This window comes from Lycorma delicatula, chromosome 1, assembly GCF_047948215.1.
Source record: "Lycorma delicatula isolate Av1 chromosome 1, ASM4794821v1, whole genome shotgun sequence".
Lineage (NCBI taxonomy): Eukaryota > Metazoa > Arthropoda > Insecta > Hemiptera > Fulgoridae > Lycorma > Lycorma delicatula.
In genome coordinates, this window is record NC_134455.1 from 25,011,484 (window position 1) to 25,037,372 (window position 25,889).

At 36.5% G+C, this 25,889-nt stretch overlaps 1 protein-coding gene across 1 annotated transcript in view; it reads right to left on the reverse strand.

Annotated features, from left to right (window-relative positions):
• Nucleotides 1-25,889, reverse strand: part of Aatf (Apoptosis antagonizing transcription factor) — a 97,862-nt gene that overhangs the window by 63,780 nt on the left and 8,193 nt on the right. Inside the window, exons 2-3 of the mRNA XM_075379633.1 lie at nucleotides 21,278-21,611; nucleotides 6,403-6,554 (exon numbers count right to left, since the gene is read on the reverse strand). Of these exons, the coding sequence (XP_075235748.1) occupies nucleotides 6,403-6,554; nucleotides 21,278-21,611 (486 nt within the window). The remainder of the gene's footprint in view (nucleotides 1-6,402; nucleotides 6,555-21,277; nucleotides 21,612-25,889) is intronic.

The following is a 25,889-nucleotide window of genomic DNA, read 5'->3' on the forward strand; positions in this document are numbered from 1 at the left end:
AAAGTAAACAACTATATTCAAAAAGATCTATACAGATAATATTTATGTCTATAATCAAACTAAAGTCCTGATAGTACCTGAAATTAGAGCAAAGATTAAAAATACACTACAGGAAACAAATAATCAAATCATATCTACAAGTTACTACAAGAACACATTTAAAAATTTCCATTAATGAACACTTGATAATTTAAGAAATAAGGGTGTTTATTCACTAAAACAGATAAAAGTAATACAATAGTAATTTTAGACAAAGGAGAATATAGTAAAAAAGTAAAGGAGATGATTGAAAGCGAACCTTATGAAAAGCTCAACAAATCTACATTACAGACTTTTACCAGAGAAGTAAATAATACACTTTCAAAATGCAATACTATAATAAATGAACAGCAAAAACAATCTAAAACTTTCAAACCCCTTGACTATACTGTTTACCAAAAATTCACAAACCAGGAACACCAATGAGGCCCATCATATTGAGTATAAATGCACCAACAGACGCAATATCTAAATGGTTACTGAATGAATTTAAAAAACTACTGCAGCAGGATACATTCAATGTAACAAATAATTTTCAATAAAGGAACCAAATAATGAAAAAATAGAAATAGGTGAAATATTAATTTCATTTGATGTTACTTTTTTCTTTTTCCTGTTTAGCCTCCGGAAACTAACATTTAGATAATACTTCAGAGGATGAATGAGGATGGTATGAGTGTAAATGAAGTGTAGTCTTGTACATTCTCAGTTTGACCATTCCTGAGATGTGTGGTTAATTGAAACTCAACCACCAAAGAATACCGGTATCCACGATCTAGTATTCAAATCCATGTAAAAATAACTGACTTCACTAGGACTTGAACGCTGGAACTCTCGATTTCCAAATCAGCTGATTTAGGGAAGACGCGTTCACCACTAGACCAACCCGGTGGGTTCATTTGATGTTACTGCATTATATCCAAGCTTACCTACTAAGAAATACATCATTCAACTCAAAGGATGAAAACATTAATGAGTACAAACTACATACTGAGTTATGGATAAAAAAGAATGAATTCCAATTTGGTAATGAGTATTACAAACAAACAGATGAAACCATTATGGGAAATCCATTATCGGGATGTTTGGCTAATTTATTCGTGAATTACACTGAGGATACTGCTAAAAATAAATTTCAATATTTCCCATGTTTTTGAAAAAGATACATACATGACAATCTGACACTATCTGATGCATGGTATAATAACCTGGAAATCTTCATACAAAAAAATCAATCATTTATGTCCTAAAATAAAGTTTACATATGAAATACAAAACAATGGAATGTTTTTGGATTTATTAATAATCAGAGGTAATGGAACATTTAAATACAACATTTACATAAAGAAAACCGATGTAGAAAGATATATCACTGGTGACTCGTTTCATATTGCACAACACAAAAATGCTGCATTCAAAGTAATGGTCCTGCTTGAAAAGGATGCTTATAACTTGAGCACATGAAATATGTGACAATGGTCACTGGATGTAATCCTAACACAATTCTTAACATAAATATAAAATTAAAAAAAAAAAAAACAATTAAAAAAGAGTAACACACTACAACCAACAGGGAAAGAAATGGATTAAAGTAACACATCATCCACCCTTCAGCAATACAATCAAAAGTATTCTTAAATAACATAATTTTAAAGTAACAATTAAAACGAATAAAACAATAAAGATGCTCCTCAGAAATGCAAAAGATACAATAGAGAAAGAAGATATGTCAGATATTTATGAAATGGTGTGTACAGAACGGCCCACATGGAATATGTAATACAAATTAAAAGAAAATTAAACACTAGTGTTAGTAAAACAGGCAAATATGGAATAAGATCCAGTTTATTTGAGCTTGACATAGTATAAAGTATAAGTTTAACAGTTTAACATAACATAAAGTTTAACACATGTTTACATACATCTGTGCGGAGCCGCTGTCGCTAGTCGACTGGCACAATGAGAGGGAGAGTCTCCCCACCACTTAATACATATTACTTTTATTTTATTTTAATTACATTACATTCAAAACGTTAACAACTAGAATAAACGAACACAAAGGATACATAAAGAACACATACATGGATAAGTCAGTAATAGCAGTACATATTTTAGAAACTGGTCAAGTTTCAATTCAGCAACTGTAAAATTATTGAAAAATATCCATAGGCCACAAAAGTTAAATGCGTGGTAATCATATTTCATTAAAAACACTGAAAATATCATAAACAGAGAAACCATACCAATAACAAGTAAACTTTGGATAAAAAATGTTTAGATAGTTTTATGAAATAATTGAGTTAATAGCTTTAGGTTATAATAAACAAGTACTACCCGGAATTTGGTTTGGTTATTGTCATAAATATTATCTGTATAGACCTGTTGGTTTGCCGTACTAGATAACCCAAATTCATTATTTTTGTAATTTCTATAATGTTTAAGAAAGTAGTTCTGGTTTTAAAGGATCTATTTGCTTTTCTATATAAATACCATCACAATCTTTACATTTAATTTTATAAATTCCACACATATTATTTATTTTGTCATTATTATTATTAGTTTTGGTTTTTAAATATTTTATTACGGGGATACTAGGTTTATATACTGGTTTAAATATTTCTTTATTGTAAGTTTTAGTAATGTTTTTAATGATATTAATGAATAAATACTTTATATGTACATTTTTTCACTCTTTTGTGTCTTATGTATTAGTTGTAAGGTAGGTTGTAAGGTACATGTTAGTTATTTTATTATTGTGTTTTGATATTTGTTTTTTATAAATGTTATTAATTAAAGCAATATCATATCTTTATTTTCAACTGCCATGTGCTTATTTCATTATTTAACTTTCCTTTGTTATAATGAGTATATCTGATTCCTCTATTCATCATATTTTAACAGCATTGCCAGAGAGTTTAGGGACAGGCTCTAGATTTTGTAAAATCTGTTTTTGTCCCTAAATTAACTGCATTTCAGTGAATGGTTTTACATGATGTTATTATGTATAATGATAACACTGAAAACCCATTATACCTCATTATACACGAGGTATAATGGGTTTTCAGTAAAAATTTCACTACTGTAGCTCCAATACTTTTAGAGATAGAATGTTTTTTATTTTTTAAAACAGGGCTTTTCCCTCAAAAATGGCTAGTCCTACAGCTATGAGATTGTTACTGCTGCTTTATTATGATATAACAATCATAGAATATTAATACAATCTGGGGATGAAAAATTCCCACTCATTTATCGCCTCTCAAACAAATTTTTTTTTTCTGGAAAATTTGGTGGTCAAATTGGGCATTTTCATTTCATAATAACTCCCAAGTGGCATTAATAATCTGACTGCATAGCTGTTTTTTCTGTGTCTTGTTTGCGACAATTCGTCTGCACACGCACTCTCTCATGACCATGTTTTGTGAAAGTAAATCCGGTAAAAATGGGGCAATCATCTCTGTCTGAATATACTAAGTGCGAAATTATCAGTATGCACAAGTGTAGTAATTCGTACAAATCAATAACATCTAAACTTAATGTATCTAAAACATGTGTTGAGAACACAGTGAGACGTTTTAAGGAAGTCATCATTGAAACTCTGCAAAGTGGCAGATCATGAGAAACTTCACCTCGTCAGGATTGAAAGCTTTTAATTTTGAGTCATAAAAACTGAAATGCAAGTGATACTTATTTATTATCTATTATGAAGGAAGATGACCAAAACCTCAATATTTGTGCATCTACTGTGTCTTCAAGGCTTTGGGAAGTAGGGAAGTAAGTATGAAATCTTTCTATGTACTTCGCAGACCCTTCATAATTCAGTCCATGGGAGCTTTCTTTTGTTGAAGGGACTATGAATAGTGTAAAATATGGTCAAAAAATGGAGGAAGTCTGTTAAAAAATTGCTTGGTGAAAATTCTATCTACCAGCAAGACAACACCCTATGTCACACCTCTAATTAAACCAAGGACTGGTTTTCTAAACAAAATGTTGAGGTTGAGATGGCCAGCAAGTAGTCCTGACCTAAATCCTATAGAAAATATACGGAACATGTGAACATATGAAAATATACAGATGAATGTCTAGCCAATCAAAAGCCTAAAAATAAGACCAAGTTGTTTATATTCATACAGATATGGCAGAACATTACCAAGGATGAGGGTCTGAAACTTATCGACTTCACGCCAAAGAAGATGAAGTGCTATAAGGCTAAGGGAAGCCCCAATAACTACTGAACCATGTACTGTAAGTAGATTACATAATTTTCTTATTTTGTATCTTTGTAACTACTTTATTTTAAAAGTTTGTGTGTTTTTAGGTCTGTCCTTAAATTTTCTGGCATCACTGTACATATGTTAATTTTATGAGACCAAGGGTGATTTGATTTTTTTTATGAATTATTATATTTTTAAATGTTTTCTATTATACTAATGTTTCAATTTTGTTATACTTGTTTAATTTGATACTGACTTCTAAATAATTTAAGATTCAATTATCTACTTCAAATGTGAATTTTAAATTTTCATTACAGGAGTTTAATTTGCTTAATATTATTAGATGTTCATTGTTTACTATCAGGTTGTATATAATGAAAATATCTATTAAAATAAACAATTTAATACAGATTACTGAGATAAGAGATATCTTACCTTAATTTTCATGGCAAAATTACAATAAGATATGTTTTATCTCAATATTCTATACTAGGTGGTTTGTTTTAATAAAATTTAACAGTACGAAGGAATAATAATTTTAGTAAATTTAAGATTAATTACAGTATAATAATAAAAATATAATCAACATATAGTGACCCATTAAAACTTTATGTGTATGAATGTTACCATGTACTAATTTACTCTCAAAATCCTGTGAATACACTTCTGATATAATTGCTAATCATGGAAATCCCACAGGTAAGGCATTTTGAAATATTTGTTTTTAAATTCAAATAGTTTTGTTGACATACATTTATTAAAAATCTAATGTGGACATCACATGACTTCCTTGTACACACAATGTTCAATTATATTCAAGAAAAATGGCTCTAAAGATTTCCTCAGCATTTTATATTATTTATATATTAATTTTTGTTTCATGTCACTCAAGCAAGTAGTGTGGTATAAGTGAGAACGTGTCAGATTTGTAACCATGCACACATCTGTTCGAATCAGACTTCATATACACATTTTTTTTTTTTAATTTAAATATATTAACTGATTAATAATTATTAACCTCAGACTGTAAAAATTTTTGAATTAAAATGAAAAGTAAATAAAATTTTATTTCACTAATAACTTCATACACAGTTGAAAAGGTCTCAAAAAGGGCTTATTACTTTAGTTAAGAAAAAGTCCAAAATCCAAATGTTTCATAATTGAAACTCCACATTATTTAGAGGTCTGACTGCATACACATTTTTGGCCCAGTTGATTGCAATCAAAAGGGGAGGTGCACAACTAGATGTTACAACAGTCATAAATACAAAATTTCAAATTCTATGGCTAATCATTTTTGAGTTATACGAGATACATACATACGTACAGATGTCACACCGAAACTAGTCAAAATGGATATTTCCGTTGAAATCTAAAAACCGACATTTTGCGCGATTACAATATTTCCTTTACTTTGTACAAGAAAGTAAAAATAGTGATGATACTTTTGATAAATTTTTGACTTTCTTGGTTATTTTTAAAACTATATTTCTTGAATATTATAGATATTACAAAAATAATAAATTAGGCTTATCTAATACGGTAGACAATCTAATAAACATTCTATTTCTGATATCGACACAAATTTATAAATTAATAAAGATGACATAAAATTAAATATATTAGAAAAATATTACATAAATAAATACAGACTAAATTTTAATCTGATAAACCACCAGAAAGTGTTTGAGGGAGACTGTCTTATAAAAAAACCAACAGATTGCAGTACTCTCATAATAAACGAATAGTCAATTTTCAGTATTTTTATTTTTGATTTTTATTACGCAATAAGTAAATTATTTCAATCATGACTGAGGATGCGGATCCTGCAAAAGTACTATCATGATAAAATTAGGTACGATATGTCTTATCTCAATATTCTGTACTAAGTGGTTTATATGATTAAAAAAAAGTATATATATATATATATATATATAATCTGATTAACTAGATTACAATTGAGTTAAAAGTATGGTTATTTTTGTAAATAAAGAATCATTGTTAAGTTTTAATTTTTTATTTAAGGCAAGCAATGAGTTGTAATGAGAGTAAATTGATAGATCAGGCAGGCTGTCTCAACATAGTTTCTTATATTCATTATTATTTACAACATTACAGCATGCAATCAATTTAAGCAAATCTTTATACTTACATATCTGATGCCGAACTGCATTTCCTTTAGAAATATCATCCACAACATTCTGAGTTTTAGAATAAATTTCATAATCATTTGCTTCATTATTCTTTGTTCTAGTTTCATCTTTCCGAAGTCTAGGTTTTTTTAATTCTCCAATTACATTATTTCTAGAAATAATAATCACTGCATAATTAATTTAAAGGTAGTTTAATTACTTTGAAGTTTGTCAACGAACAACATCATTTTTACAAGATATACACAAAAAATATGTTTCAATAAACCTATATTTAGGGATGTTATGCAAATAGCCACAGTATATTGCAGTAATCTATTTAAGAAAGTGCATACAAATGTTATAATGAAAAAAAACAAAACATGGTAGTATTGAAATTAAAACTCCAATTCAATGTGGAATAATTCATTTTATATTGTTGTAGGCATTATCATTTTACCTTTATTACTCTTACACATTTATCAATTTTTTCTATTCTGAGGTATCTGTTGAAACTTTAATTTAAAAGATCTTCATAACAGAAAATAATTCTGTGAGAGAACAGCTGATAAGAAAATAACCAAAAAATAATTGTTTAAACTTTAAATGTGTTGAACGGTTAAAACGTGGAGCATTCACATTTACCTTCAGCATCCATTTCATGTACCCATAAGAAAAGGTAAAAGAACTAACTTTTTGTATGAATGAAAAATCATTTGCAAGTTCTACGAGTAACTTACATGTAACTAAACTCTTTCACCTCGAATAAGTAACCACCCAATCTTTACATGTTCCAATACCCACTTCTCTTGTTGCACACACACACACACACACACAAACATATCTGAAAGACACAAACATATCACGCAGAAACATATCTGCAGTATTTCTTTGTGAAATCTGGGGTAAAAACCAATAAATTGAGGTAAAAAAAATATATATTTTACATACAAACCCTTTGTTAAATGAATAAACACATAAAATGTTAAAACAAAATTTATAGAGAATTTAATTCGGGACAAAATGGTGAAAGATAAGTAGAATAACACAAACAGAAAAATTCAAATTTAATTTGGAAACCGTACATTACACCAAAGTGCATAATACATACCAGTTTGTAATAAATGTTCAGAAATGAGCCCACCATTTTCAACACAATTCTTAGCGCCCTTTTATATTCTTTTGTTGCTCCTTTTAGTTCTTCAGGACTGTCCTTAAGTTGTTCAGCCACATCAATAATGCGGGTAATTAATTCCTCATGAGAATGTATTTTTGTTTTTAATACAATATTTTTCATCCATCCCCAGATGGAAAGATCTAAAGGTGTTAGATTAGGCGATCTTGGTGGCCAGGGATGTCTGACCTCCACCACTGATCCATTTCTCAGAGAAATAATGATTCAAGTGAGTGGAAATGGTACAAGAGAAGTGGGGAGGCGTTCCAACATGCAGGAAGTATACTTTATGTTTCAATGCAATAGACCTTAGAATTTAAGTGGCCAGGTAATATGAATGGTCCAAACAGCTGACTGTGAAGAAGTTCATATTATACACTGATGCTGTCAATGATGAAAATTTTGCTTTCTACTGTTTCATGAGAATTTACATCTGCCCATGCATGTTCATTGTGCAAGTTGTTAACACCATCTCATATGAAATTTGCCTCATTGGTAAACAACACATACATGTAGAATTGTTGATTTGTACTTCATCAGCTGGAGAACTCCATGCGAAATGGACTGGCTCCTGGATGTAGATGATGGTGAACTGGTTGTTTATTATAAGAATAAACCTTGTTTATAGTGTCCTCCAAACCATCATATGCAAAACTAATCTGCTTAGAAAGATGTCGTGTACTAATGCTTGGAGTGCATCGATAATAATTTTATCAATAACAGTGTCATGTTGGACAGTTCATAGCTGTTATGAATTGTCGCTGAATGGCTTCGACGGCACATGGCTCTTACTAAGCTTATGGTGGCTCTGAAAAGGGCTGTTTTTCTCTTCGATTGGCTTCAACAGCTCATTATAATTGCTAACCTTATGTTAGCCCTGAGAAGGGCTGTTGTTGTTGATTGGCTTAGATGGATCGTAATTCATAATCTTGTGGTGCCCCTGAAAAGGGCCATTTTTTGCGTTAGCTCTGAGAAGAGTTGTTGGGTCTGGAAGCTGGTCTCCGGCGAAGTCAGGGAGTTGCAGCTTGTCCATTGAAGTCTGACCGGGCTTTCCCTCAGCGGCAGTTGGGTCTCCAGTACACCATAGCAATGGTGGTCGCCAGAGCCCTGCAGTGTCGGGTCAGTGTCACTCATCCTTCGCCAACATGGCCAAGGCGATTCTCCCGGAGTGATCCCACGCTGGGCTGGCTCCTGCCATTGAGTCCGCCAGCCAGGGCGATTGAAGCCTGGCGAGCTGGAGCTGGAGCGAGAAGGTAGCATCCACATCCAGCAGCTCCCTTGGCAAGCCGGCCAGGCCGGCTGTTCTGGCGGGGATGTTGGCATCTGCCAGTAGTCCCACATTGAGCTGACCAGGTGACATTGAGCTTCTTGTCTTCTTGGTCTTCTCTAGGTGGTGGTCTACAATGAGCTGAAAATTCACTCTCGTACACACTCTTTTATTGCAGCCTGAGAGTGGTGGGGCTGCAGCGCTGCTATGGTGGGAGAACTGTGTGGTCATCTGCTGTACGGTGGGGGTGATGCTTGTATCAGCATATCCATATGCTGTGCACCAGCTCACATCGTTGTTATCGTGTTTGCTCACCGATATTAAATTAGTCATATATGTGGTAACAGAATAAAAGGTAGTGAACAGGTTTCCCAAACATTATGAAAAGTTGCGCTTATGTTTTTTGATCTTGAATCCTGCGGTTTCGGAAAATGTATTTCATATTCTACTGCAGGAGCTGTAGCATTACAATTGCACACATCCAAAATGAATACTAAATCAGCATATTTGTCTGTTATAAATTAGAACAGCATTATTTCAATGGAAAACCAAACATGTTCAACTAAATCACAAAAAACCACAGAACCACTCAAAATCACAGAATCTGATTTAATTAATGCACTTGACAGAATGATTAAAACACTAATACAGTACTGCCCATTGTTGAACAGCTGTTATTTTATTGCTAACTTAGAAATAATAATTTTTCAAATAATTTATTCCATTCTGTCATAGATAAAAAAATTATTAACCAAGTAATTTTTATTTATTTAAATTTATTTTACAATTGTTCTGTAATTCCAGTTTTTTTAAATTTCAACAGGAAACTGTTTTTAATAATTTTTTACATCACCTAAAAAGAATTTGGTTTTTATTCACATTAAATAATTTAATGTAGTAACGTATAAAAAATTAATATTTTTTTAAGTTTTCTTTCTTTTATTCAAATTAAATTTTCTACAAGTTTTGTGTTTATTACTCATTTAACAACATTCAAACATAAAAAACAGGTGATTTTACCACCACTTATTGTTTTTCATCCCAGATTTCTCAAAAACAACCGCAGATATGGTTCTGGGACCTATTTTATTTGCTTTTTTCAGGTCAAATACCATTAAAAATCACTAATTTTGTTCCTTGATTAATATCTGGCATATTTGGGAGTACGGCCTCATTTACTGGGGTAGCTGAAATCCAACCGAAATCTTTCACTAGCTATAACGTGAAAAGCATTTAAGGACATTTGTTTATATGAACTTGTTTTTATGGACTTTTTATATTAAAGTCCTGGGAGAACTTTGTGATACACTCTGTATTCTTTGACCTGAAAAATTTAATGAAACAGGTCTCAGAACTGTATCTTCTATAATTTTCATAAAATGCAATATAAAACAGAAGAAATTTTTGATAAAATATGTGTTTTTTAAGTTTAAAGTTGAACAACTTGGTTAAATGATTAAAAATGTATAAATTATAAATCAAATCTTATACAGAATTTAATTCTGAGTAAACTGATGTAATGAAGTTTATAAAAAATAAAAAACTATCACCTTTTATTATTAAAAACAAAACAGAAAAATATTATGAAATTGTAAAAATTAAAAACACCTATTTTTAGTACAGTAAATTTAGACCTTTGAAAATGAAAATACTTTAATTTACTGAAAAGAAAAAAAAAATCTCCATTTGGCTTATACTATATTAATTTACAATAAATATTTCAAAATTTGACTTTTGACATCGATGTGCTTTTCAACTAGTTTCCTTACATTTTCTGTTGCCAACCTAATGATATATTCGTGTTTCTTGATGAGAGGAATAGGACTGAGAATGCAAGCAATCAGTTCATCACACAGGTCTATGTTTTGCTTCTATACCTTGATTTCATCCATTCCCATAAACAGTAATCTAAGTAACGTCTGGTGATCCAAATTGGAAATTGGAGGCCAATTTACTGGCCCCCCCTCTATGTCCAATCTGTTTAGCAGTAAATTTTAAATCTAAAAATTGTCTAATTTCACTTGTGAAATGTGTTGGGTGTTTCAAATTGATAGTACATATCAATGTTGTTCTAGTATGAAAGGGGCTATAAATTGATCATGCCACATCAAATGTTCACTGAAAATCATTGCTGAAAATTTGATTTGACTACAGAATGTGGGTTTTCTTCAGACTATCAATGGGAATTCCATGTTGTTAATGCCATTAAAGGTAAGTAACTTCGTCTGAATATAGTATAAACTGAATTATGTGGTAATTATAATTAACCCATTGATAAAACTGCAGTCTGTCACTTCAGCAAGCTGGAGGTAATGAAAGGTGAGATGGAGGAATACCATTTACGTATGCCCCCCTCCCCCAAGGGGGTAGTGTTGAGCTTGTAACAGGTTCTGCAAGATGTTATTAATGGCGAATGTATGCCGACTAAACCTAACCAACTTACCCATTCCCCTCCCTTTCCAGAACTGCTCATAAAGCATTACTGGAAAGGAAGGTAGTGATGCTGTCAGGTATCATTATGAATAGTGCTCATGGCCTCATCGCACCAAGACGACTCCCACACGCTCGGGGAGCCCTCTAGGTGCTCAGCCACATACCTGTCTGGCTTGGCACCCTCTGGTGCCTCATTCGCTGTCAGGACTCCTCCCAAGCTGTAAATTGTCATTCACCTTCTTCACACACAACTCCACTGTTCTACACTCATCGGGTCCCTTCATCATAACATTATTTTTCTTCTAGCCGAAAGATGGCCTTGGCACCTAGGGCGGCCAGCATTTCCCTACATTTGCTCCTGAAGTGTGGACAACAAAAGTACACATGGGGGGGGGGGGGGGTTCCTCCTCGGTGTACTCGGAATAGAGGTTCAAATCTGAACAAACACGTTCTGTAGCCACCATGGCCTGCCAGGAATTGCATTAAGTTGTATCCCATTATTTTTTTATCATAGCTGGAACACTTCCATTTCAAAAGGTTTACACAAAATTCATAACAGCATTTTTTCAAAATGGAATTTCACTTTTTAAATTCATATTCAATGGGAAAAATGTTTAGAGTATAACACAAAAATACTATATAAATTTATTCTCAAAAATAAGTCTGTGTTAAAAAATCTGATGTGGACACTACATGACTTCCTTGTAAGCCTATTAAATTACATATATACATTTCTAAAAGTATATAAATTTTTATTTCACTAATAACTTCCGATTTTTTCATTGTTATAATTGAATTATTATTTATTGTAAAATTTTTTTACCATCACACGTTATCAATATATTTAAATTAAAAAAAAATAAAGTAAAAAAAGGAAATGAACCAAATTCAATCCAATGTGTCTTCCCCTTGTAAGACCAAAATATTTCATTAATTAAAATTTTATCTGTCTATAACTCTGGAACCAATGAAAATAAGTACCACTTATGATATATCGTTGAAAAACTCTCAATGAGGGCTTATTACTACAGTTAAGAAAAAGTCCAAAATCTAAATTTTTTGGATTTTGGGCTTTTTTTGAAATTTCTGGTCAAGTCGATTGCAACCAAAAGGGAAAGTGGATAACTAGATGTTACAACAGTCCTAAATACAAAATTTCAACCTCCTACAAGTAATCATTTTTGAGATATGCGAGATGCATACATACATACAGACATCATGCCAAAACTAGTCAAAATGGAGTCAAAATGGATATTTCCGTTGAAATTTGAAAACCTAAATTTTTTGTGATCACAATACTTCCTTTACTTCATACAAGGAAGTGAAAAACAAGTGTAAACCGCCTAACCTTTATTATTAACACTTAACTACGATTTTCTGACAGCACTGAGTATTATACAAATTAATTTTGATGCATATAGTTAGAATTGCCAACCTAATCTTTCAAAGGTCTAAATTTATTGTACTAAAAACAGCTGTTTTTAATTTTTACCAATGCATAATATTTTTTTGTTAAAATTTTGGTCTATGTTTTTAATAATAAAAGTTTATCTTTTTACGTTTTTCACAAACTTAATTACATCAATTTTCTCAGAAAAAAACTTGTAGATCTTCTACAAGTTTTTATATACAATTTACAAATTTATCAGTCACTTAACAAAGTTATTGTACTTCAAACCTAAAAAAAGTGTTTTTCGTCAAAAACGTTTACCTTTATACATTGGATATCATGGAAATCTACATAAGATACAGTTCTGGGACCTACTTTATTTGGCCGCCATTTTGGATTGGGCAACAGAAAGTTTTAATTGCATCATTTTTCTCGTCTCATTGAGCTGTTTTAAATGATATATCAATTAATCAATTTTCCCATTTGAAATTTTTGAGTTGTCCCAAACTCCCCGACATCCAAAAATAAAAAAGAATGAAATATGTTCATTGAAGTAGCCCCTTGGTACAAGGATGAATGCGACACACTGCATCCAGTTATCTCAATTACAACAAAAAATTAGAGGAGGGAGTGCAAGTTACTTTTCAGCCACCCAGTATATATACAGGTAGATTCCATAATAACCAAATTCTTTTTTATTAAAAAAAAAAAAGAAAAAAGTTCATATAAACGTAAGTCAGAAAATGGTTTGTTGGCAAGTTTCAGTTTGTGAAATATTTAGCTCTGTTTTCTGATCCCTCTGTGAAATTAAACCGTACTGAAATTCTTGAGGTATAAATCGAGAGGTAAATTTGATGCTTCCTTATAGGTTTTGAAATAAGAAATTAAATAAAAGTGATTTCAGAGCTTTATCACACTTAGGTTTTAAGAAAAACAAGGGTAAAATATGAAAACTTTTGTCGGAAATTATACTTTTTTAGGTTTGGAATAAAATAATTTAGTTCATTTACCAATAAACAAATAAAAATTTCTAGTTAACATTGTGGAGAATTTCATTCTGAAAAAACAAATGTAAATAAAATTTAGTAAAATTAAAAAACCAATTTGAGAAGTTCAACTTTAATTACAAGCAAAACACACAAATTGGACCAGAAAAAAGATACGATTTCAAACAGAATAATTTTCATGAATGCTTGAATAACAGTATAAATGAAAAAAAAGAAAACTTATACAAAACAGAAAAAGATGAATAAAAAAACAGATTTAAAAAAATAAAAATCACATACATTTAGGTTAATTGTTAAAGTTGTCAATTAAGTTTAAAGAGAATGAAACAAAGTGAATTAAAAAAATTACAACTATATTACACTATGATTATTTTATTTATGATTTAAGTGACATTAATGTTATGGTCATTAGCCACTGATAACTTAAAGAGTTCCTATCAGGAACTAAGAAGTATTATGTTGTATGTTTTTAGATTATGCTCTTCTACAGTACTAACTAGCGCCTCTCTGGCAAGTATGATAATTTGACAGAGAGGTGGCAATGTTACCTCTTTAATATTTAAAATAGGGTTTTTCGACACCTTCTGTATCTTCAAAATCATTTTATTAAATAAATAAAAATGATTTTGTTATATGAATTATGTTTAAGAATCCTAAATAAAAATGTAATTTTATGCATAAGTTTTTTGATTAGCATTCTTGCTTTTTTACTGAAATGTATTAAATTCCCACCGTAACTATATTTTTTTACTTCAGACTTGCAAGTCTGAAGTAAAAAAATAACAGCTAAAAGCAGCTGCTTTTAAGTTTTTAATTCATAATATTTTTCTACCATGTATTGTTTTTAATAATAAAGGTAACTACATAGTGGATTAAACTTTCATTAGACAATTAATCTACTTCTTAAAGTTTATTTTGTATTTCAGTATAAAATAATTTTTAATAATTCTACATGAAGCGCTATCGACAATTCCATCTTCAACTCCATGCAAAAAATGAAATCAAAACACATTCAAGAATTTTTCATGATGTTGTTACGACATATATGCCTAATTTAATATTGGTGGCCGAACACAGTATAGCAACTCAAGATGCAAACTGGCGCACAGTATACAGACTCGCTGATACAAGCATCTCTATAGACTTCATGATTTTATCAATATGCATGAAAAAGAAGTGCAAGCTATCTTCAGCAATCTCCAGGAACTGCTTGACTTAACTGTACCCACTAAACGAACTACACAGGTGATCCAGACTGACGAACCACACACATTCGATATGCTCAACATCCTAGATGAAAAACTGACTGATGCTGAACTAATCAGGTTAGCAACAAAACGATGGCCAACAGACCTATCTGGACATGTGCAACTGGTGGACAATGCAGGTTTGGCCGGGGGAGATGGCTGCACATTCAGAACTCTTGAACGTCGGCGGGGCTCGGTAAGTGCGGGTGTACAGCCCTCAGACATTAGATAAGGGGATAATATTAAAGAAGAAGCTACCAACAAGGGCGGGAAGGCGGATAAATCCTTTAAAGGAAAATATAGGATTTTCTATGACCTGGAGGAAGGAGAAGAAAATTCACTATGCGGCATGTTAGGGATGATCAGGAAAGTGTGGAGGATTCCCCGTCACTGACTTTTGTTTTACCAGAAGGAAAAATCGGTATGGCCATAAAACATATGTTAATATATATGTTGAGAGGGGGACTTGGTAAAATAAAAATGGTGTTGCCACAAACAACGGGAAAAGCTCATAGTGGACCTGTTCAGAACGTCAGGTTGACGATGCCAGCAGTTTCTGACAGTAGCAAGGTATTATATAATAGTAAGATCTGCAGGAAGATCATACGCTGACCTTCTTCGTACTGTAAAACAATCTGTTACAAGAGAACAGGCTGGAGAACTCCTAGCATTACATAAGGGTGCTGATGAGCAATTATGCATTTGGGTCAAGGGACATACAAATGTGGAAGGTTTAAAAAATGTGCTCAGAGACAGAGCTGCAGACCAACAGAATGATTTAAAAACAAGAGACAGTCGCAGGACTGTGGTCCATCTCAGAGACTTGGACTGCGACAACTGGGAATGATATAAGAGATGTGATGGCTCAAGACATTGGCGATCAGGATGAGTTTAAAATATCTTCAATAAGACTCGCTTACGGTAATACGCAAAATTTGTAACTTATCACAACACACAGAGTGGCAATGAAACTTATACAGGCGAGAATTCGTAAAGGATGGGTACTTTGTAGAGTCCAGATAAGATTTGATACTCACTGCTTTAGGTGCTGGGAGATGGGTCACTCCTCCTCTCAATGTAATGGGCCTGATCGCACTGGTTGAAGTTATAACCACAGCGGACAAGGCCATAATAAAAGAGACTGTATGGAGCCTTCAAATTGCCTGAAATGTAATAAGGCTGGCCATCAGACTGACAGCCTGCAAGAAGACTGACTGATGAAACTGATGCAAGTCAATGCAAACTGTTGCACCTTAGCGCACAACTTAATTTGGAGAACAGCGATTGAGGAAAACATCGACTTTCTAGAGGTTTTGGAACCTAACAAGAGAGGGTGGCTGCCTAAACTTGGCTGATAGGAATGCAGATGCTGCTATTCTGAACATATCAGGTCGATATGCACAGATAGGTGTCTCTAGATATAACGGATTTGTTGCTGTGCAGTTGACTGTACTTATACTAATATCTACATATATATCCCCCAACTCGGGATGGAAATATTTTCTGAATTTATAGAACTTGAAGAATTTATAAGAGGACATCGGAAACCCATTGTATTAATGGGTGATCTGAATTCTGAATGTCGTGAGCTGGGTGGTAGGATCTCAACAAGATGCGGATATGCCATGGCCAGTATGTTTGCGGCAGTAGGGCTTGTGGCATGCAACAGGGGCTGTATCCCTACATACATTGGATGGGGTCAAGGCTCGATCGTTGATATAACGATGGCAACAGGAAGTATAATTCCAACTATTACTGATTAGCGCGTGAAGAAACTTGCTACTGACAACACCATCACATTTTCTGTGGCTTGCACACAGCCCAGATATACCAGAACCCCATGCTGTAAGCCAACAGACTACGAAGCCAGAAATGTGGCTGATGAGGTTTCGTAAATGTTTGACGGAAATACACAAATAACCCCAGAATATCTTTCTGAATACTTGCAAACTGCCTGAAGATGTGCAGGACAGCAGGATGGGCTAGGTAGACGCCGGGTATGCTGGTGGTCAATAAATAAGAGCCTCAATACTTGCATTGAGGAGAAGAATGTAGTGGGACACGCGTAGAACTGGTCGAGTGGATGAGGTAAAGAGAGAAGAATACCGTCGTGCAAGAAAGGCATTAACTGATGCTATCGGAGAAGCTAAGATAAATGCATGGAAGTTAATTGCTGAGTTTGATGCTGATCCTTGGGGGGGAGCCTACAAGGCTGTGATGGACTGATTTGGTAGACATATTCCCCCTCCTACTGGTGAAGTGGTGATTGAGAAAGTGAAACTATTATTTCCAGTCTGAATGAAGGGAAATTCTGGTAGTGCGAAACAATAGGTTCACTACTGATGAGCTTAAATCTGCAGTAACCACCTTACATCCCAACAAGTGTCCAGGGCCTGACTCGGTTTCAAGAAAAATTGTTAAGGAAATAGTGTACAGACATCCTTGGACACTATTGGATGCATTCTACATGGCACTAGAAAAGACATGCTTCCCAGACTGTTGGAAAGACACAAGATTAGTCTTGATTCCAAAAACCAAAGACCAAAATCCAGGAGAAACTACATAGAGACCGATATGTCTGTTAAATACCACTGGGAAATTATTTGAACGAATGATTGTCACCAGACTCGGGGCTGAACTGGAAACGAGGCGAACTGTCTCACAAACAATTTGGTTATGTCAAAGAAAGATCCACGGTTGACGCTCTGCAGTACGTGATTAACTAGGCCAGAGAAATAGCGGCTGGTTCTTGGCATCAATGGAGGATACCATTGGTTGCTTTCCTAGATGTCAAAAATGCTTTCGGAAGCCTCCCCTGGCTGGTTATCAATCAGGCCTTGATTGAAAAAAACTTTAGTCCATATCTCAGAAATATTATAAATTCTTACCTTCATCACTGAACGTTGCAAGTCAGTACTGAAGAGGGAGATGTCCCAGTTGAAGTATTCAGAGAGTTCTGCAGGAGTCAGTCCTTGGACCACTCCTGTGGAACTTAGCTTTTGATGGGGTGTTACATATAGAGTTCGATGAAGATGTGGAACTAGTGACCTATGCGATGACAGAGCTTTACTGGTTTCAGGGTATTCTGAACAAGTGGAGAAGTATGCAAATGCAGCGATCATCAAGATACAGGCATGGTTGTCAGACTAAGACCATAGCGACAGCATTAACTGGTCATTGTAGGCTCTGAAACACAATCATCCGAGTAGGTGATACAGACATCCGCGCAACCGACACAGTCAAATACTTAGGCATACGGTTGCATAAAAACCAATTACATACAGTACACTTGAACAAGGTGACTGATGATGCAGAAACTGTCATCACAAAATTAAAAAGACTGATGAGTAATCACTGGGACCAAGCCCCTCTAAGAGAAAACTGATACTGTCTGTAGCCATATCAATAATATACTATGCTGTTCCTGTTCTGGCTTGGGCAGAAGCTTTTGATAAAAATGAAACCTTCAATGGGTCTCATCTTTACAGCGTAGGATGAATATAAGCATAATATCGGCTTACAAAACTGTTTCACAGAATGCACTCTATGTGATTGCATGAGTTCCTCCCTTACATCTTCGTGTTCTGATGTTGAAAAGGATACAACATGGTGTGCTGTGCAAAGAAGCCCGAAATCAGATGTTGGAAGAATGACAGACATACTGGCAAGCCTCAAATACTGGTTGTTGGACAAGAAGGACGATTCCACGAATTGACTCATGGGTCATGGAATAAAATGTATGGGGAGGTGGGGTTCCATCTCTCTCAGTTGTTGACTGGACATGGAGGGTTTGGGGCTTACCTCCACTGCTTTGGCAGAAGGCTCGAACTGGTTTGCCAATACTGTGAAGAAATAGATACTGTGGAACACATGAAATACTCTTGTCACCAGTGGGACGAACTGAGACACACATGGGTCAATCAACGACTGACACCACATAATAACATACAATAGATGTTAAAGGGACATCGTGAATGGAACGCCATAGCAACCTTAGTCATGAATATTATAAAGACTAAGGAACAAGATGCTGTTGAGTGAAACTGGGTAACCTGGAGGTAGGGTCTTACAGGGGCAGCTCTGCTCATGAGAGAGTGGTTTGCTGAGGTGGATCATTCTTGATGACTGACCAGGGACACCCTGAGTTTGTGGGTAATAAAAAAAAGACTGAGACCCACCAGGATCCCTCTCTAGGGAGGGGGTATGGTTAGAGGCAGGCATATAAAAGACCCAGTCCCAGCTTACTGGGTGAATGACTCCCACTGTGAATGGCATAGATGGGTTACATGGGGTCTCAGTAGGTTAGAGGCAAAGGCAACCTCTGAGGGTGTACAATGCATTACTGGTCTACCCTCCTAGGTATGGGAGAAAAAAAAGCATCACTACTGCCACACAGTTCTCCCACCATAGTGGCGCTGCAGCCCCACCACTTTCAGGTTCCAATAAAAGAGTGTTCACCACAAGAGTGAACGCAATTCATCTTCAACCACCACCTGTAGAAAACCAAGAAGAAGATGGAAGAAGTTCCCTGGCCGGCTCAATGTGGGACCTCCCAACAAATGCCAACATCCCCGCCGGACCAGCGGGCCTGGCCAGCCGGCCGAGGGAGTCGCTGGACGTGGACGCTGCATTCCCGCTCCAGCTCCAGCTCGACAGGCTTCAATCGCCCTGGCCGGCGGACTCAGCAGCAGTAGCTGGCCCAGCATGGAATTGCTCGGGGAGAACCGGCTCGGTCACGCCGGGAAAGGACGACCAACGCCGACCCGACACTGCAGGGCTCAGGTGACCACCACTGCAATGCTGTAGTGGGGACCCAACTGCTGCTGAGGGAAGCCCGGTCGGACTTCAAACATGCCACGTGCCGTTGAAGCCATTCGGTGACAATGTATTTAATAAATTAATGAGCATTCTTATTTTTGTAAAAAAATATTATTTAAGGGCAGTTATAACTTTATGGTCCACACTACTTTGTGGATATTTTCATTCGATAATTTGCATTCTACATAGTTTCTTTTTCATTTCAATATAAGACATTTTTGTTAATTCCACATGAACTCAATGGACAATTCAATCTTTAACTCTATGAAAATAATAAAATCAAAATACATTCTATCAAGCTAAATCTTCATTTGATAATTTTCTTACTACATGGAGTTAGTTTTCAACATCAGTAATTTTTTTTACATACAATTCTATGCTTAAACATATTTATGTTGAGCTAATGTTTTCTGCAAACATTTTATATACTAGATTTTTTAACAAAAAAGATGTGATGAATAAAATGTATCACAACTTATTTTTAATTTTAGTATTAATAGTATTTATTTTAGTGTTATGGTATTCTTAATTTATTAGTGTTTCGTATCTTAATTCCTCCTGCAATATTTACTGTAGGATAAAACAATATGTCTCGTATTAAAATAGGATCACTATAGAAGAAATATTAAAGACCTAGTAACTTACATCGTTACCGATTTATTTTCAATAGAAAACACATGGGATTTTGACCATACTTGACCGATCCATCGGAAGAGATTGAAACATCTAAAAATATAAATTTATCCAACTATGCTAAGAATTTTTCTAATGAATTACTAATTTTCACTTTTATCTTTTCATTTGAATTTCATACAATATCGGATTAGATGAGTTCTTCCATTAACATAGCTCCAATAACTTTTTAACTTCACGAAGACTGAAGCTCTATACTAGAAATGCACTCACGGAAAAAAATACTTTTTACTCAGGTAATTTAGGTTGCTTAGCATCCTTTGTATTTTAAATGGAGCTGGAGCAACCTGAAGTTAAAAAGAAAACAAATATTGCCCCAAGTGATTATACATGAACTTTCATGCAATCTAGGGATAGTAGAGGTGATAAAATCAATGTCAGCTAGGAGTAGATGCCATATGTTAGAATGAATTGAATCTAATTATTTCCCACATTTATAATTTATTATGAAAATATAAAATATATACAAGAATTCTAATTTGTACTATAATACAAAAACTTTACATGTCCAAGCAGCCCAATTATTTCCAAATAAAGAGTATAATAACTTACTCTAAAAATCCTTGGTTTTTTGAGGGGTTATTATTTGTTTCACTGGTTGGGTTTCATTTTTTACTTTTTTTAATTTACTTGCTTCTAAATAATCTTTTCTGAAAAAAATAAAAAGAAGAAAGAATGATTACTAATTTTAAAAATACATTCGGAGACAAACTTCAGTTTTGAAAAAGTGTTGTTGACTGTGTGAACAATGTTCAATATAAATATTAAATAAATCATGAAAAATACTTGATAGGATGTGTTTTGATTTCATTTTTTTTCTTAGAGTTGAAGATGGAATTGACATATTAGTTTAAACAACAGAAGATTACCTTTTTGAACCGTCAACTGCAGAATCAATATCATCATCAATAAAACTTGAATCACTATCTGTATCAGAATCTCCACTAACAAGATAACTTCCTTCAATTACACTACTATTATCATCAATATCATCTTCATCTAGAACACTTTCACCATAATCACCATTAGATGAATCTGATTCCGAATCATTTTTTAAAAGTGATTTTCGTGATACAGTTTTTCCTTTATACTCTTCTTCAATATCATTTTGTGATGCAACATTAAAATTTCTTAATTTTGCTCCAACAAATTCATCAGGTGATATCTCATCAAATGTGTTACTTGTCAATTTCAAGACGGAATCTAGAAAAAAAATTAATATGAACATTCAATTTGATAAAGCTTTTAAATATTCTAATACTGGAGCATGCAAACAAGATCTTTCAAGTAAAATATAACCCAAAGAAAAATATAGTATATCAGTAAATAGTTAAATAAAAACTTATTCCTCATTTTATAGTTGTACATCATACATAAAAAAATTTCTATTACAACCATATAAAGTGACACCATACAACAAACAGTGTGTGCTTCAATACAACCTCAACAACTTTCTTTTTGGGCTCTGAATCATTTAAGAGGTTTTATACTATACTCTACTCCTCTTCTTGTTCTATTTTTAACATTAATTGCAATGTCACCATGCGTATATGCATAACTTTGCATGGGTTATATATCAATTTCACAAATTCCACTTTACCTTTCACCCTTTGCGTCGAGCTATGCGGGAAAGACTTCAGTCAGAACCGGGCAGGGAGAGCAAGGCAGTGGAGGGTCAGCTAAGGCTGAGAGGCAGCTTCCTGCGAAGTCGAGGATGATGGAGTACAGTGGTGTGGTGGTCGGCTCTGTCTTGGAAGACTCCAGGGCGAAGCCTCACTTGATGGCGTCTAGCTCCGGATCTGAAGGAAAAGGGTGGATCGAGGGTATGCACTCCGCATGGGCCAAAATATCCTCAAAAAAGGAGTCAAGGATTTCGGACGAGTTTAAACAGCTGGTCGACTCGTACCTTTCAGAACGTTCCTTGATGGATGCTGAACTGGCGTTGAAAAAAGAAAACCTCAAGGGCACAAATCGAGATCGAGCCCTTGATTCAGACGTTTCTCGACAAAAGGGAAACGTCAGGAAAGGTGAATCAGGTAGTAGGAGTTGAGGACTTCAAACCGGAAACAGAGAGGGTCCTTAGCGAGATCCAAACTTCTCTGAAACGGGTGGAGGAAAAGGTAAAAAAGCCGGTCTGCTTCGCTGCGGTAACAGCCGCGCCGGGGCCTAAGCGGGTTAGTCTCCCGCCGGCTATCAAAAAAAAGCGGGCCACCGTCAAGGGGTACCTGTGATGCCAGGTCCGGGGGCTTCGTCTGCGATGACGGAGCTGACCCTGAAGGTCCTGGACCCTGGGAAGAAAAGGTTCCAGATTTCCCGGGTCACAAAAACAAGGGAGCATGGAGTCGTCTTGGAGGTTGTTAATGCGCAGCAGGCGAAGCGGCTACTGGAGGCCGACGTTCTTAGGAAAACCGGGCTGAAGGTTCAGTTGCTGGCCAAGCGGAAGCCGCAAATATTGGTCAACGATTTGCCAAGGGCAACGAGGGTAGAGGAGCCCGAAATCCTCAGGACTATACACAGCCAAAATCCTGTGTTGGATATGGCTGGCGAGGACTTCCTCAAGACCAGGGTGGTCCGGCAGTTGGGGCGGAAAGAGGCCCCAAAGAATCAGTGGATAATTGAGACCTTGCCAATCAACCGCCAGGACTTGGTGGCCCGCTGCTCCTTGGGTGAACCTCTTGCAGGGTTGCCGACCATACAGAAGTACCCCGGTGCTTCAAATGTCAAGACTTTGGGCACACCTCGTTCCGCTGTAGAGCACAGTCGAAGATGTATGGTCATTGCGCCCTTGCTGGACACAGGGCAGTTAACTGCCCTAATAAGATCGCGCCTGCGAAGTGCGCTCCCTGTACCTTGGTGAAAGGCTTTGATGCCGGACATCGGGTCGGGGGCAAACAGTGCAAATCGCATGACATAGCCCGGGCAAAGACAGTGAATAATACGGCATATGGCGACGCCTGAATTGGGGGAAGCTTTTGAGGACGGTCGTCACCTTGTTGAACGCTTGCGCCTGGGGCAGTTAAACCTGCATCATTGCCAGGCAGCCACCTATGAAGCCATGAGGATCTTTGAGTACAACCAAAAGGTCCTCTTGGTCCAGACCGTACACGGTCGGGGATAGGGTGGTCGGCTTCCATGGGGTTGATGTATTCAATCTCGTGGGGGACGGCGATCTCTCTGCGATCGTGGTCGGCTCGGTCTCGTTGGGTGTCTTCTGGATGCCCGTTTTCTTCGAGCGGTTCACGTTGTGCGAGTCAAGAGGGGTACGCTCGATGTCGGGATACTTCCAGCTTGGATGGAGTATCGATGACTTGTTGGCAAAGTTGGAACGGATTCTGGACGGTCTCCCGGGCATCAGAGTGCTGGTTGCTCTGTACGCTAACGCAAAGTCTTCCGGCTGGGGTTCACCACTCACTGACCCCAGAGGCGCTGGTCTCGCACACTTCGTTGAAGCCAGGGACCTCTACTTGCTTAATGAGGCGGAACAAACGCCGACTTTCTCTTCCGAATTGGGGAAAAGTTATATCGATGTCACCTTGGTGACGGGCGATCTGCTTAGGTGCACAAGTAATTGGACTGTCTGGCCTGAGGCCAGTGTGAGTGATCATAGACTTATAACCTATGAGATCGCTTATTCGGGGCGCTGTAACCTAAGGGGCCTGGATCAGCACAGGCTTTGGCTGCCTTACAGGGGTTGGAATGGCATATGAAGCACAGGGAGGAGGTGGAATTGACGGCTAAACAATTCGGCCGGAACATCAAGACTGGCTGCGGTAGGGTCCTATGGCGGCCTCGGCCAATGAACGGGCCCTTAGGTAGTTGCCAATCCGCTGATCGGAGAGTGCCTGGAGCCGTCGTGACCGCTGCTTCTCGGGAGCCGTCTGTTAAACGCAGGCGGAAACCTGGGAAAAAGTGGTGGTTCTCTGACCTTAGCGTGCTGCGCCCAAGAGTTAGATCTACTACGAGAAGATACCAGCGTCGCCCCCTAACGAACGGGGATTATCGTTGATCACGTTCGCGCTGAGGGTCTGCGGAAGCCAAACTCAAGTTTTGGCAAGACTTCATCGCGAGTTGCAGCGCAATCCCTGGCAGCTCGCGTAGTCAAGTTACCGGCCAAAGCCGTTGCACGTGCTGTCCAGTGTTTGATGCGGGTTTGGTGGTCGTGACCACACTTAACATCTATGGCGATTTACCAGGCGTTTCTGGATATTCTGGTTCCAGATGAGGGTGAAGCAGAAGTCGGCTTTAGAGCGCCTGAGACACCATTTCCTGGCGTACGGGCTGTGGAACTCGTAGATATAGACAGACTGGTTTTTCGAACGGCACTGAGAAAGGCACCGGGGATTGACCAACTTGACCCGGATATTTTTTATCATCTACTGCCTGTCATAAGAGAGCCGCTTGGCAGACTGTTCTCAGGGTGCCTAAACTAGGGTTGCTTTCCGACTTGTTGGAAGGTGGGTTTAGTGAGGGTGCTCTTAAAATCAGGAAAGTATCCGAGTGAGGTCAGCAGTTATCGACCCATCAATCTCTTGCCGGTAATCGGCAAGCTGCTTGAATGACTGGTTGTAGAACGGCTCTGGGAAAGCATCGATATGAAATCAGTTATAAATCGAGGCCAGTATGGCTTCATGAAAGGGGTTGGTACCGAGGATTGCAACTATAATGTTCTTGCCGAGGTGGAAAATGCCAACTGTAAAGTTTGTAGAAATTAAGACTGTAATTGTTTAGGCAATTTTTATTGACATAGAGGCAGAATTTCCTTCCTTATGTTGGAGTTCTGTCTCTATGAATTGGAACGCCGCAATGTTCCCGTAGCCCTGCATGCCGTAGTACGTGACTACTTGTCTGATCGCACGGCTCTGTTTAAGGATGCGCACCTAGTTGTGGAAACGTCCGTCACCAGGGGAAGCCCGCAGGGCTCCATTCTCGGTCCCTTGCTGTGGAACGTGGTATTCAACGTAGTTTTGGGACTGATATTCCCGAAAGGGGTCACGGCACAGGCTTTCGCCGATGACTGTCTCCTATTCGTGGTAACTCACGACCGCAGCGAGAAAACAGCGCAGGCGGCTTTGTCAACCACAGAGGGCTGGATGGACATTCAAAATTTAAGGATTTCTGTGCAAAAGACGAAGTTTATGCTTCTCAAGGGTGCAGGCAAATTATCATACAGTCGTAACCCCCGTATTAAGTATAAGGGCTGTGTAACCAGCCGAGTTCGAGTTCATAAGTACCTAGGTGTTTTGTTTGATGAGAACTTGCCGTTTAGCAACCGCATTAGGCAAGTAGCGGCGGACGCCGTCCCTGTGATGCACAAGCTGAGGAGGATTGTTTGAAAGGATTACGGACTGTCGGGCCGAAAGTATGATCTCTTACGCGACGTTCCTTCAGGCACATAGGTTGGAAAGAAATAGAGCACTTATTCAAGATTAAAGTGCCAAGCGCAGCCTTAATTGTATGCACTGTTGTTTCTAACACGCCCTC